Genomic DNA, 14766 nt, shown 5'->3' on the forward strand with positions numbered 1-14766 from the left:
AGCATCGGCACAGAATGTAAAGGACCCAGCTTTTTTCCTGGTTGAGTTACAATTTTCATGAAGATATAATTTGAGAGAGGAACAGTAGGATTTAGAAGGGGCAGATCAACAGTAGATCTAATATTCGCCATAAGGCAAATGCAGGAAAGGCACTACGAGTATGGAAATGATTTGATTATGGCATTCCTAGATATAGAAAAGGCATACGATAGCATGGACAGAACAAAGATTTGGAAGGCTCTAAGAGAGAAAGGAGTCGAGGAAGAGATAGTGTGTAGAGTGCAGATCACATACAAGGCCAACCAGAGCTGTGTGAAGACACCAGTGGGGAAAACTGAGTGGTTCAGTATAAGTAATGGACTAAAACAGGGAAGTGCTCTCTCCCCACTGCTCTTCATAATTACAATGGATGCAATTAACAAAGAGGTGGGGAAGAAGATAGGAAAGGAAGAGATGAAGGCCCTGTTGTTCGCTGATGACTTAGTAATATAGTGAAACAGGGAAGAAGTACAGAGACAACTTGATAGTTGGAACGAGGAATTCAGAAGAGCAGGAATGAAATTCAGTGCAGAAAAGAGCAAGGTGCTAATAACAACAAGAAACAGAACCAGAAATGAACCAAGAATAAAGATGGACACAGAAGAGTTGAGGGTAGTGGAGAGCTTTAAATATCTACGAAGCATAATTGAGAGAAGTGGTAGAATAGATGAGGAGGTAAATAGAAGAGGACAAATGGGTAGTGGACTATATCAAAGTGTTCGAAGATTAATATGGAACAGGGATGTACCTATGAAATGCAAGAAGGTAATATACAACACATACTATGTGCCAATAATTATGTATGGAGCAGAGATTTGGACAATGACAGAGAGAGACAAAAGAAAGATGCAGGCAGTGGAGATGAAATTTTTAAGGACTAATATTGGGAAGACTAGAAGGGATAGAATAAGGAATGAGGAGATCCGACAGACAGAGGGTGTGGTGAAGCTTCAGGACAGGATAGATCAGGCACAGATGAGGTGGTTCGGACACATGAAGAGGATGGATGCAGCAAGACTACCAGTAAGAGCTTACTATACACAAGGAGTGGGAATATGGCCAAGGGGGAGACCAAGATGTCGGTGTAAAGAGCAGATAGCGGAGAGTGTTAGGAGAAGAGGACAAGATTGGAAGACCGTGGAAAGAGAGGAGTGGTAGAATACCAGGTAAAAATGGAGAGGCTTGACTTCTATGCGTGACCCAGCCAGAGGCAGGAAATAGCGATGATAATTATGATTGGCTATGGAATAGGACTAAGTCAGTCCAGTACAGCCTCAAGTACATGTTCTTGAGAGGGCTGTGGCTAAACAACTTATAATATAGGAAGATGTATAGTCTGAGATCTATCCTAGAAAAGATCTATGAACTGGGAAAATGTAAAATTCAGGATGATAAAAATGAGATTGTACCATCATGTATCAGCAAGTATCAATGTCTGGGCATTCCATGGGGTACACAAATATATCTTTTCACCTTCAACCTTTTGGTTTTTAATTCTCAATAATTTTTGTTGTTTTGATCCATTATTTTTTATTAAGAGACTGACTTAACTTAGGGATAACAGCGTAATCTTTCTTGAGAGATCATGTTAACAGGAGAGGTTTCAACCTCTATGTTGGATTAACATGTCAGTTGGGTGTAGAGTTTCAAATTTGATTGTCTGTTGGGCCTTTAATTGTACATCAATCATAGGGGTCTCACTGACCTGGAAAAGGCAGGGAATTTTGAAAATATAACCCTGAAAAGTCAACTTGCCAGGATTTAGGAATGAGAATATTTCATTTTTTTTCCCCCTTGAAGCAGTGTCTTGATGGGAGATGCTCTATACGTAAAATAAAATATTTATATTGTTTATTTGTGTTCACTTATTTTGAACAATGTTGGATAAACTTGATTCTCTTGAATAGCAAGTGCAGTTTAATACTTAAAATTTAAGCACCACAGAATGGGGTGGAAGTATATGTAAAATTTTCCAGAAAAACTGGAAAAGTGAGGAAATTGTTCTGCCAAAATGAGTGGGAATTTGGGGGACAAGTCTGAGGAGTAAAGGTGGCCAGAACATGATACTGATAACATCACCTTTTACCTTGTATTGTTACACTCCTCCTTGTCATTAGTTTCAAAATACAGTCTCAAGGATTTTTCTGTTTCTTGCTCAAAAAATTATTCCCTATGGATGGATGTAATGTTTTTATTTTATTTCCAGCCATGTACAGAGTGCATATTCCTTGCGCTGTTCCATGAATTCAGGCACACATTGTCTCCTGTACTTCTGCAGATGATCAGAGAAAACCATGCTCTTGTGCCTCCTTCAGATTTGAATGGAATTTTACGCAAGGACGCAGTGTACAATGCTGTTGGGCTAGCTGCATTTGATTTGTATGATGAGGTAATTTTCTCATCATCAACTTATTAATAGAATGCTGAGCATTTATGTTGTGGAATTGTTTATTTAGGGGGGAAAAACTACTACATTGTTTTTTTAGGGTTGGATCACGTGACATTTTAATAGTTTCAGATAAAAGTAACTAATATAAAATTTACTGATACTGGTAATTAATATTCTATCAATCCTTAATATTTTTATTTCAATGCAATTAGAACAAGCAAAAAGTTTTTCAGTGATGTTTCAGCATTACTTACGAAGCTTTTGACTGGATAATGTTTTACAGGGAGGTTAACAATTCCTAAGTTGTTACAATTACTTTAAGAAAATTTTACAGAATAACTGTGAAAGTGAGGAATTTAAATGTAAAGTATGTTAACTTATCAAAATTGTCTGTAATGTATCCTAACACAATATCTTATTTTTTATATAGTTCCAACTGCATTATTTCTTTATGTAAATCATAACTGACACCAAATGTCAACATTTTCATGTACAACACCATGAAGCCTTGTTTCCATGATTATGAAAAAATATAAATATGCTGACCAAGGCAGTAATTTATTTTATTAAAAACATAAACTAAACGTAACGTTTCAACCTTCTAGCAAGGTCTTCATCAGACTCTGTATCAAGTACAAAAGTAACAAGATACACAAAAAGGGCATTATATATACACTAACTTTACTCCCTCCAGACTATTAGAAAATTGTTAGGAACTTTCTAGCAGGTGGCTTTCACTTTCCAACTGTACTTTCACCTAAAAGGCTAAACATAATCAGTGAACTACTTGTAGCGTCGCTACTGTAGCTAGCTACAAAATTTGTAGCTGTAGCTGTAGCGATGCTACATTTTGAAAATTGTAGTTGTAGCGGTAGCGAAGCTACAAAATTCCTGTAGTTGTAGCGAAAATTTTTTTCGCTACAGCTACATTTTTCTCAGCATTTTGAGGTGAATTTTGAATGTGGTAACAGCATCAGAAAAAATCGACAATAACCCTTAATTTTGCAGGAGGTTCATAAAGACAGTCTATTACATGGAGATACAGATTATCTAGATTATAGATTATAGATAGCTGCGTAATTTATTTAATTAGTATCTGAATAATTCAGATATCCAGATAACTAACTGACATACGTATATGAATATATTCCCGCTAACAGCTACGTTTTTTTTAGCTGCATCGCAATTTTGGGGAGAAACATGCCTCGTTTGCTGCACCACTGGAAAAAAGTGCCTCGTCTGCATCAGCCCCGAACAAATCCTATGGATATTCATGGTGTAAGTGACACCAAAATGTCATTAATTGCTGTGTAAGACACTACTTGCAGTGCAAAAACGAGCGATGGATTTTCCACTGCACTGACGAGGGAATAGTGCCAGCAATAAATGGCTCAGTACGTTAACAGCATTGATCATCGTCAGTATATAGGATCTCACCAGCAAGAAATTATTGTTACAAGAATGATAGACTTTCTGGAATTACAATTATTTTCGCGATAGTATTTGTTCACAAATTTTAAAATTACAATACGTTTAGAACACTCAGGTTTACACGACAGTTTCCTCAATAATTTTATCATATTGCAAAAAATATGTACTGTTATTGACTTTCCTGCAGAAACAACAATTCTCTTTAGTTAGTTTTAAAATTTATGTATTTCTCCTACTTTTGCGTCACTTTTCTGTAACTTTTGCTAATCATGACATCATCATCCTTCACTGTTTCTGCCTCTGGCTGGGTCGGCATAGAAGTCAAGCCTCTCCATTTTTTCGTGGTCTTTCACCACTCCTTTCTTTTCAAGGTGTTTCAATCTTGTCCTCTTCTCCTAACACTCTCCGCTATCTGCCCTTTCCACTGACATCTTGGTCTCTCCCTTGGCCTTATTCCCACTCCTTGTGCATTTTAAGCTCTTTCTGCATCCATCCTCTTCATGTGTCCGAACCATCTCATCTGTGCCTGATCTATCCTGTCCTGAAGCTTCACCACACCCACTGTCTGTCGGATCTCCTCATGCCTTATTCTATCCCTTCTAGTCTTCCCCAATACACTCCTTAAAAATATCTCCACTTGCCTGCATCTTTCTTTTGTCTCTCTCTGTTATTGCCCAAGTTTCTGCTCCATACATAATTATCGGCACATAGTGTGTGTTTTATATTACCTTCTTGCATTTCATATGTACATCCCTGTTCCATATTAATCTTCGAATGCTTTGATATCATCCACCACACATTTGTCCTCTTCTGTTCACCTCCTCATCTATTCTTCAACTTCTCTCAATCATGACAATGAGGATGAATGGTTTATTTAATTATTCTCTTACCTATAGTCGCTTTCTGCCACTTTTGGCTAATTGTGAGAACGAGGAAGAATGATGAATGATCAGCAGTGTGGGGGATAGGAAGAATGAGTGTGGGGGATGGAGGAGCAGGAGGATCTCATCCTCCCAACTTGGCGTCTTTCCTAGTTTTTGTTTTGAGTCCATTTTATGCTGATCGAGACTGGATCCTAACCACTATGTGCCTCCGCTGGGTATCGAACATGGGGGCCCTTTTGTAGTCAAAGGGCTCCAGGTACTTTTTATTCAAAATTCTGACTTCATATCAGTCTATAAAAAATGAAATATTTATTCTGAAGAAAATATGTTGATGTGAACATAAATACGTAATCCTACCAAATTTTATTTGTGTATAGTTGTAATAATTAATTTGGGTAACACCCTAATTGCAATATTCATATATCAAATTTGAATTGATATGCCACTTACATAGGTATGGTATTCTCAAAACTATAGTAAACATAAGTAACTGAAGTAACACTGCTATCAAAATTATCGAATGACTGGAATCATGATAAGAAATAACAGAATCTATTTACCAGTAGTAGGGAATTTTTTTAATACCCATATGGTTATGCAATGAAATCTATGAGAAAGGGGATTGGCCACAAGATTTCACGGAGACTGTTTTGGTACCTCTGCAGAAGAAAAGCAATGCCAGAAAATGTTCTGAGTACAGGACAATCAGTTTGATATCTCACTCGGCAAAAATTCTTCTAAGAATTCTGAACAGACGCCTATACTCGAAGGTCAGTGGGGAGTTAGAGGAAGAACAGTTTGGTTTCAGGAAAGGAAGAGGTACAAGGGATGCAATTGGTTTACTGAGGACCATTGGGGAAAGATATTTAGAGAAAGGAAAGGAGGTGTTTGTAGTATTTGTAGACCTGGAGAAAGCCTTTGATAGAGTGAATTGGGTTAAACTTTTAGAAATTCTGAAGAAAATTGGTGTAGATTGGAAAGAGAGAAGACTTCTAAGCAACTTATACATGAATCAACGAGTTAAAGTGAGAACAGGAGACGAAATGACAGAAGGCTGTGAAATTGGAAGAGGAGTACGACAAGGATGCTGCCTATCGCCTACTTTGTTTAATATTTATTTAGAAGATATAGTGAAAACTTGTTTCCAGGGCACAGGAGGTGTCAAATTAGGAGGAAGAAGAATAAACTGCATAAGATTTGCTGACATGGCATTATTCGCTGAGGATGAAATAACCATAAATAGTATGTTAGAAGAGTTAAACAGCAGCTGTGAGCAGTATGGGATGAAGATTAATGTAAAGAAGACAAAGGCAATGGTTATAGGATGGAAACCAAGGAATATTAATGTGAGAGCAAACAGTGAAAGAATCCAGCAAGTGGATAGCTTCAAGTACCTCGGATGCACTATAAGCAGTGACATGAGCTGCAACCAAGAAGTGAAAATGAGAATCGCATTAGCAAAAGAAGCTTTCAATAGAAGAAAAAATGTTTTTTGTGGACCCATGGACATAGGTCTAAGGAAGAGATTAGTGAAATGTTTTGTGTGGAGTGTAGCACTATATGGTGCAGAAACCTGGACGTTGAGAAGAAATGAAGAGAAACGACTCGAAGCTTTTGAAATGTGGACATGGCGAAAAATGGAGCGTGTAAAATGGTAAGAAACGAAGCCGTACTGAAAAGAGTTGGTGAAAAAAGATCTATACTGGAGACCATCAAGAAGAAGAAAAGAAACTGGTTAGGACACTGTCTAAGAAGAAACTGCCTGCTAAGAGATGCCTTGGAGGGAATGGTTGAAGGAAGAAAAGTCCGTGGAAGAAAGAGATATCAGCTTATGGATGATATTAAATTAACTGGGTCGTATGCTATTACGAAGCGTAAGGCAGAGAACAGGGGAAGCTGGAGATTGCAGTGAAAAACCTGCCAATTAGGCAGAAAACAATGAATGAATGAATGAATGGTTGTTTTAATTTTTTATGCAGAAGTAGCGCAAAAAGTAGCAAAGTAGCGAGTAGCGAACAGGAGTAGCGTAGCGAGCTACTTTTTGGTAAATGTAGTTGTAGCTGTAGCGAAGCTACATTTTGGAAAAGTAGCTGTAGCTGTAGCGAAGCTACTTTTAAAATGTAGCGTTCTGATCACTGAACATAATTACTTTCATATAGAATGTGAAGAGATATTCATATAGAATATCTCACGCTCTTTTTCCTTCATTTTTCCTTTCCACTCTTTCTAACACTTTCTTCCATTCTTTGTTTAACTTCAGTCCCCCATTCCAGTTCATTGTGTCTTCTTCACCTTTCTTCTCTATTTCCTTGGCTTCCTTCCATTTTCTCACTAGCATTCTCTTCTCCCTTCCTATCTGCTTAGCCTCATCCTTAGCAGGATAGACTAGACATAAACAGAAGAAGGAAGAAAAGAGGAAGGGGAGAATTGGAAGAGAAAGAAAAAGAGAGAAGGTTTGGAATAAGGAGTATGGGGAAGACCACGGAAAAGATATGCAAAGTGCTTAGGAAAGTGGGCATTAAAACTTACAGGAAGGGAGGAAGAAGCATCTTAGGAATAGCGAAGAATGCAAACAAAAAAAAGGAAAGCAGAGAAGAGGAAGGGATTATCTACGAAGTAAAATGTAAAGAATGTCAGAGTGTGTACATAGGAGAAACAAAAAAGAGACTAAAAGATAGGTTGAAACAACATAGGGATGATGTACGACTTAACCCATCCGCTTACCTAGTCGTCGAATCGACGGCCTGACTGGATGTTCGCTTCCCATACCTAGTCGTCGAATCGACGGGTTCCCGATTTTCATCATGTAGTTCCTTTTTCATTCAATAGATGGCAGAGGTTGTATGATCTTTCAAATCTATGACGTGTACGTTTGTGCTGCTAAGTTTTTCATACCATTTCAAGCGTGTTTTGTTCAGTAATTTCTCATGTAAACAAACCTTCATTTGTTACGTCTTGCAAACATGTTGCATAAGAATGTTGTAGATGATTCTGCGATTGAAAAGTTGCTTTTCGAAAGCGATGAAAAGGAAAATGTGGATTTTGGAAGGGGAGATGAACACGGGGGTTCATTTTATGTTAGTGAAATTGAAGAATGTAGTGAAAGTGAGGAAGAGGTGGCTGTGGCAGGAAAAATATAAAAGGTTGAGGAATGGAAATGGAATGCAACGATGTGTGTGATCAAATTTATTAGGTGAGTTTCTAATTATCTTTCAAGTAAACTGCATATGTGCATACTTATTACTATACTTCCCCTTCAATATATAAAATTTTCACGTAAATTGCTTGGATAGTTTAAACAATATTTGACATCTTGTCTTGCTGTGCAACCTTCACGGGAGATAGCCAAATTTAAATGGTATTTCGTGGCAAAAAAATTGGCATTTAAATGGTAAGTGGATGGGTTAAGAGAGAGAGAAATGCGATATTTAAACACACAAGAGAAACGGGACATGACATAGAGTGGGATGAGGCTAAGCAGATAGGAAGGGAGAAGAGAATGCTAGTGAGAAAATGGAAGGAAGCCAAGGAAATAGAGAAGAAAGGTGAAGAAGACACAATGAACTGGAATGGGGGACTGAAGTTAAACAAAGAATGGAAGAAAGTGTTAGAAAGAGTGGAAAGGACAAGAGAGAAAGAGGAGAGGAGAAGGGAGAAAAATGAAGGAAAAAGAGCGTGAGATATTCTATATGAATATCTCTTCACATTCTGTGAAAGTAATTATGTTTAGCCTTTTAGGTGAAAGTACAGTTGGAAAGTGAAAGCCACCTGCTAGAAAGTTCCTAACAATTTTCTAATAGTCTGGAGGGAGTAAAGTTTGTGTATATATAATGCCCTTTTTGTGTATCTTGTTACTTTTGTACTTGATACAGAGTCTGATGAAGACCTTGCTAGAAGGTTGAAACGTTACGTTTAGTTTATGTTTTTAATAAAATAAATTACTGCCTTGGTCAGCATATTTATATTTTTTTCATTTTCATGTACGTAAAGGTGTATGCCAAAAAAATAGTGAACATTGCGTATACATATTATACATACACTACTGGAAAGTGTAGTTGGTTGAAAATCTTGTACTTTTCCAAGCATTGCTTTGCATATTCTTTGAAATTCTAGAATTTGATTTTGTACATGTCTGTGCACCACTACCTACTTTCTTTCCATTGAGTTTTTAATCTGCATGACTTGTAGTTCCTTATTGAATTGGAATTGTATTGCAATCATTATGAATCTATCTGCAGGACATTCATATTTCTTTGAATCAATCATATCTAAATGACAAAATAACTTCATCTAAATCAGTGTCACCAAAACTATGATCTGCCAAAGTTTTTTATGTCACTCAACTAGGTACTTATAAAATGTCTTTATTTTATTTTAAGGCATTATCTTTAGTCTAAGTAAAATGTAATCTTGCCCACAACCCCATTTGTTTAAATAGCATCATTGACCCTGCATATGAAACCTTGTGGGTGCCTCTGTTCTAAATTACTTTAATATTGTGGAACAGCTGAATTGCCTATTTTACTTTATAATTTTCAGGTTAACTTTGATACCTGGTTTTCAACAACTTTGGTGGAAGAATTAAAAGTGAAGGACCCTAATTACCGTGTAATTCGAAGAAGGGTTATTTGGTTGATTGGCCAATGGACAGGTGTTAAATTGTCATGTGATTTGAGACCTGCGCTGTACTCGGTGATCTTGGCTCTACTTCAAGATGATGAAGATATGGTTGTAAGACTGACTGCCTCCAACACGTTGAAGGTGGCAATTGATGATTTTGAGTTCAATACAGAACAGTTTGTTAATTTCCTTGAACCAGCCTTTACTTCGTTGTTCTGCCTGTTGAAGGAAGCTCATGAATGTGATACTAAGGTAGGTGAAAATCAACAGAAGCAGATTTTTTTTTAAAAAAAAAAATCTCTTTAAACATCCACTCTACCATTAACATTGAAGATTTATTCCTGCTAATCCAAGGTCTCCCACCCTATGCTGTTGTTTACTTGGAGCCACAGTGGCCAAGTATTTGTCCTTTTAAGCAGTGTCTATTGACCCAAAAACTTAAAAAAAGTTAAAAAAAACTAAAATAGTTTGTAGCACCCAAAACTCTGTTCTATGCAAGCCCAGTTCTCAACATATTAACTGTTTTGCTAGGGTCCCATGAAAAATGTGAAATCAAGGTTTCAGTGTATGCATTTCCCTATGCATCAGACACCTTAAAAATTAATAGGATACAGGAAATTTTCCCATCTTATTATTTCAATTGAGTTTGCTCTACTACATCATGGATTGTTCTATATTTATACTAGAGCTGAGCCAGTATTGGAAAGTATCAGTTCAGATTTAATCACTGATACAGCCTGATGCTTTTCCAGAATCCAGAAAAGTTGTTAGGTTCCAAAAATACTGTGTGACACGTTTGGAGTCTAAATATCTTGGATGTTATGCAAAATGCATTATTTTCTTAAATTTTGCAACAACATTGCATGGTGAGAAATGGGTTTTGTGTTTGAATGATTATTTCATGTGAAATTATTAATTTTTTAAAGCAAAACTATGGTATTAGATTGCTATGACATAGTTACAATCAAACCATATATTAAAATTTACAAGTATTTTGAACAAATTTCAGATGTTGCAATTTTCATGCATCAGGTATTGGTCAGAATCTGTAAGAGTATCATCGCTGATATTAGCATCTGTTCAGTTCTTATAGTTGGATATTTATCAAATGATTATTATTATTATTGTTAACTTTTAATTTTCTTTATAAAGGATTTGTTTACTTTCTTTCAGATGCATGTGTTGTATGTGATGTCTTTCATCATTGAAAGGGTGGGTCCAGCAATTAGGCCATTCAGTGCTTCTTTAATCCAATATCTTCCTATGATGTGGGAGGAATCACAGGATCATAACATGCTCAGATGTGCGATTGTGTCCACATTAGTACATCTTGTGCAAGTAAGTTACTGTAGCACTTCTCTTTAACTGGAATGAATAAACGTTTAAGGTGTGTTGTGATTGCATGTTCATTTCTTGTGAATCTCAGAAATCAGAGACATAGGCGAGGGGGAGGGAATAGAACTTGTAAACTTGGGCTGGTTGAATGATTTATTTGAATGCTAAAATATTTGCATAGGTAACAGTGCATTGTATTTTTAATGGTACTCTATTGGTATCAGTCAATATAGGAATGCCAGTTTATTATTCAAATTACTGATAATTTTGCTGATCCAATATATCTGTTGATGCACAAGGATCAGTGCCTGGCATCTTCACTATGAGGTATAATGGGAATAATTTTGAATTATCATGATTATAAGTTTTAAAAAAATATGAACCAACAGGGATGAAACATGAACTTTAACTTACATGGAATTTGGAAACATTGGGGCATCATCACTGGTGCAAGAGGATGGAATAAATGTTGCTTTTTGGCAGCTGGACCAATTGTGTCAGGACACAACCAACCTTCATCTCCTCGTAGCCAGCCCCTGTGGTGAAGTGGTTAGCACATCGCGCTATGATGCCAGGAGTCCCAGGTTCGAATCCTGACCTGGGCATGAATGTTTGTGAGTGTCCGTTCACCAATTTCATCATATCATCACTCATCCCCATCTTCGCAAATTAGTTAAAAGTGGCACAAAAGCGAAGTAAAATAAAGCATATCAATCAATCAATCAATCATCTCCTCGTTTCCACATGGGCGATAGCAGTGCACATTCCTCAAGCCAGTACTATTTCATCTGATGACTAGTAACTGTGTTGCTCCCAGAATGGTTACTCCCAGTCATTGAATATGGGGGAAAAAGTGACCAAAGTGAAAAAAATTCATAACATTTTGCTCCATTGGGGACATGAAGAATGAATTTATAATGCAGGAAAGTGTAAAATTCGTGAATGTTAAATTTGCATTCCATTGTTGCAAAATTCTACCATTTTGTTGTTATTTTATGAATATAAATGTAAAATTCATGTTCCTGTTTTCGAAAAATAAATACCTAAATATGCAATTTATTTTTCAAAAGCAAAACTAGCTGCAATCACCTGGTTATATACATTAATTAAGGAAGTGAATGAACTATTCAGTCTTCATGGAATATTTGTAATTTTATATCATAATGATAGAATATTGGGACCAGTAAATTTTATATTAGTACTTTACTGATATTTACTTTCACATTGGTTCATCCCAAATAAGTAATCTAATTCTTGATTTTTAGGCATTGGGTGTGGTGAGTGAAATACTGTTACCATTCCTCGTTCATGTCATTCAACTAAGTACTGACATTAAACAAGACTGCCATGTATATCTCCTGGAAGAGGGTCTGGAATTGTGGTTGGCTGTGTTGGAGAATACTATTTGTATAAGTCCACCTATTCTGCAACTTTTTATTTATATGCCTCCATTGTTGGGTAAGTATAAATTGTTAATAGTCATGTGTAGGTGGAATTGAAGGGGTGCTGAGTAGGTACAGTGGCAGCTGGTGGCGTTTCCCTTCAGTTGTTGCACTCTTTTGAGAGAGATATGATGAGAAAGGGGCTGTAACAAGTTTGGTATTTGAAGGGGGATTAGTGGGAATTCACCCCTCTGGTTACTGCCCCCCTCTAGTGGTACTTGGGGAAGATGTTTTATATGTAATATCCCAATGTTTCAAAGGAAGTTACTAAAATTTCCCATTGAAAAAATTCAGCTACCATACTGGCTCCAACACCTTAAGTTTAAATGCATGCTAAATTTACAATAATAAAAAATATTGAGTTTTATAATAGTGTCCTCTATTGGTCTCCCAAGTTCTGGTTGTTGCTGATGGCTTGCAACAATGAGTGACCTACAGTGATGGGATAAGGAAACTCAGCTGAACCTTATTGCCATACCAAGTGATGTAGAAATAAAAGCGTGGCTGGTTGTTGCTTGAGCCATGTAACAACCATCTCTGCAGCCATTTGTATGCTGCAAAAATCTTGCTTGTTTTTCTTAAGCAGATCCTAACTGCATTAGATTTCTCAAATTAGTGATCTACAAAATAATATTTTTCTAAGCATGCATGAGAAGAGGTTTAAGATAACTATGTTGTCAACAATTTTCCTTTGGAACAATATCTACAGCCACCACTAGAAGGTGGGTGGTGTTTGGAGAGTGCCTGCCTGCAGGTTACCTAAATTTCTCGTGTAAATCTCACCAATGTTACAAAGCATATCCACAAAATAAGTTCCATTTGCAAGTATTGCTACTGCAATGCAATGGTAACAGTCATGTGTATGCATGCTGAGTTTGTTGGTTCTTTGGCAAGGTTCAGACGCCACTGGCAGACTTTTACACAGCATTTACATATTGTGGTGTGTGTTCATAATGTTCAGAAACTAAAGAAGCCTGTCACATGTGAAATCCAGTCTGTAATCTGTTGTGTGAATGTCAGGAGCACAAATCAGCTGAAATTTGCCATCAACTTTGGGAGGTGTTGGAGAACATGCAATAAGTGATTCATTTGTACAGGGATGGGTGCAACCCTTCAATGAAGGACATTGAAATGTGGACGGTGATTCATGAAACTGCCGAATATCTGTCGTACAGGCCACACTTAGCACCAGGTGACTCGTGTGTTATTGTGTCTGAAATGCTTCCTTACTGGTCAGTGGTGCCAGAATGACAACGAGATCACATGGTTTGCATTGAAGGCAGCATCATTCTATGATCAAAGGGTACAAAAACTAGTGCTCTGCTACAAGTACCTCATCAATGGTGACAGTTACATTGAAAAGTAGTGTACAGTATGTACAGCAAATCTTAATATAAATTGTTTGAAAATATATTATTGTGTTTTTCTTAATAACTCACCGGAACTTACTTTCTTGATAACCCTTGAATTTATACAAAAATGATAATTCACAAATCCTGTTGTCATGGTTATACATTGAAATTACTTTGCACACATATTATAACAAGATGTTATTACATGATTATACCAACTACATCTTGTCGTGCAAGCTCCATAATCCTAACATACTGTAAACTCTTTAACACAGAATATTTCCTGTGTTACTTCAAGTCACTATCATCATCTTGATGCTCCAAAATACTAATAATAAATTTTAAAATGTAAATGGAGGCATTAGAATTACAAATTTTAAAAAAAAATGTCGAAGTGTCAAATTGCAAACTTTTATTTCACAAGGGTGCCAACAATGAAGAAAATATACAATTAAGACAGTAACATCTCATAATAAATTATGAAGTATATTATACTTGGGTTGGTTAGAAAAGAGTAAGATCCCATAGCAGAAATATGCGATTTTCAGACATGATGAACATATTCTCCCCCCTGCCTGATGCCATCTTTCTGGAAACTTTATATGTGTTCAACAGAACCAGTCTTTTTGGCTGGCATGACACAAGGAGTGGACAGTCTCCTGTAAGGATTCAGCATGAGTGAAATTCTGGGTAGCGGTTCTTTCGTGCTGTCAAACAAAGCATAATCAGAGGGTGCAAGGTCTGGCGAGTATGGAGGATGGTATACCTGAGTTTCTGTAGTTTTGTCCTAGTCTGTGCAGATGTATGTGGTCTAGTGTTACCATGTAAAAAAAATAATGTTTAGTCCATTTCCCCAGCCGATTTTGCTGAACTCTGCAATGAAGATGATGGAACTGATTCATAGTACCTGTTACTGTTGATTTATTCACCATGTATGAGCCATACCAGCAGCAGGATGCCGTCAGCATCCCAGAATACAGATACCAGCTGTATTTCACATGAAACCTGATTTAGGGTTTTTTGGCCACATGCTGTTGTCGTGCTTCCATTTCACTGATAGCTACTTCTTAAGGAGTGTCAAAATATGTGAAGAACTTAACCTAAGGTCATATCACACCCATTCAGGACAGACCTTTCTCATTTTGAAATCTTTTTTGGTGATGTCATGGATCGTCACCTTCCCCACCTCTGTTTTACGATGCAACAGTTAAAGTGTAACATGTCTGTTGTGTTTAATGCTGTCAGAAATGTTCTCAATGATAGTCAGGATTTGG

The 14766-nt window shown here is 36.9% G+C and overlaps 1 protein-coding gene across 5 annotated transcripts in view; it reads left to right on the top strand.

The window, feature by feature from the left end:
* Positions 1-14766, top strand: part of Impbeta11 (importin beta11) — a 96998-nt gene that overhangs the window by 57797 nt on the left and 24435 nt on the right. For all 5 annotated transcript variants that reach the window (XM_083118418.1, XM_083118417.1, XM_083118415.1 and 2 more), the window contains exons 10-13: positions 2246-2428; positions 9283-9615; positions 10537-10701; positions 11964-12156. In XM_083118418.1, the coding sequence (XP_082974544.1) occupies positions 2246-2428; positions 9283-9615; positions 10537-10701; positions 11964-12156 (874 nt within the window). The remainder of the gene's footprint in view (positions 1-2245; positions 2429-9282; positions 9616-10536; positions 10702-11963; positions 12157-14766) is intronic.

The sequence above is a fragment of the Lepisma saccharinum genome, chromosome 3 (genome assembly GCF_977018435.1).
Source record: "Lepisma saccharinum chromosome 3, izLepSacc3.1, whole genome shotgun sequence".
Lineage (NCBI taxonomy): Eukaryota > Metazoa > Arthropoda > Insecta > Zygentoma > Lepismatidae > Lepisma > Lepisma saccharinum.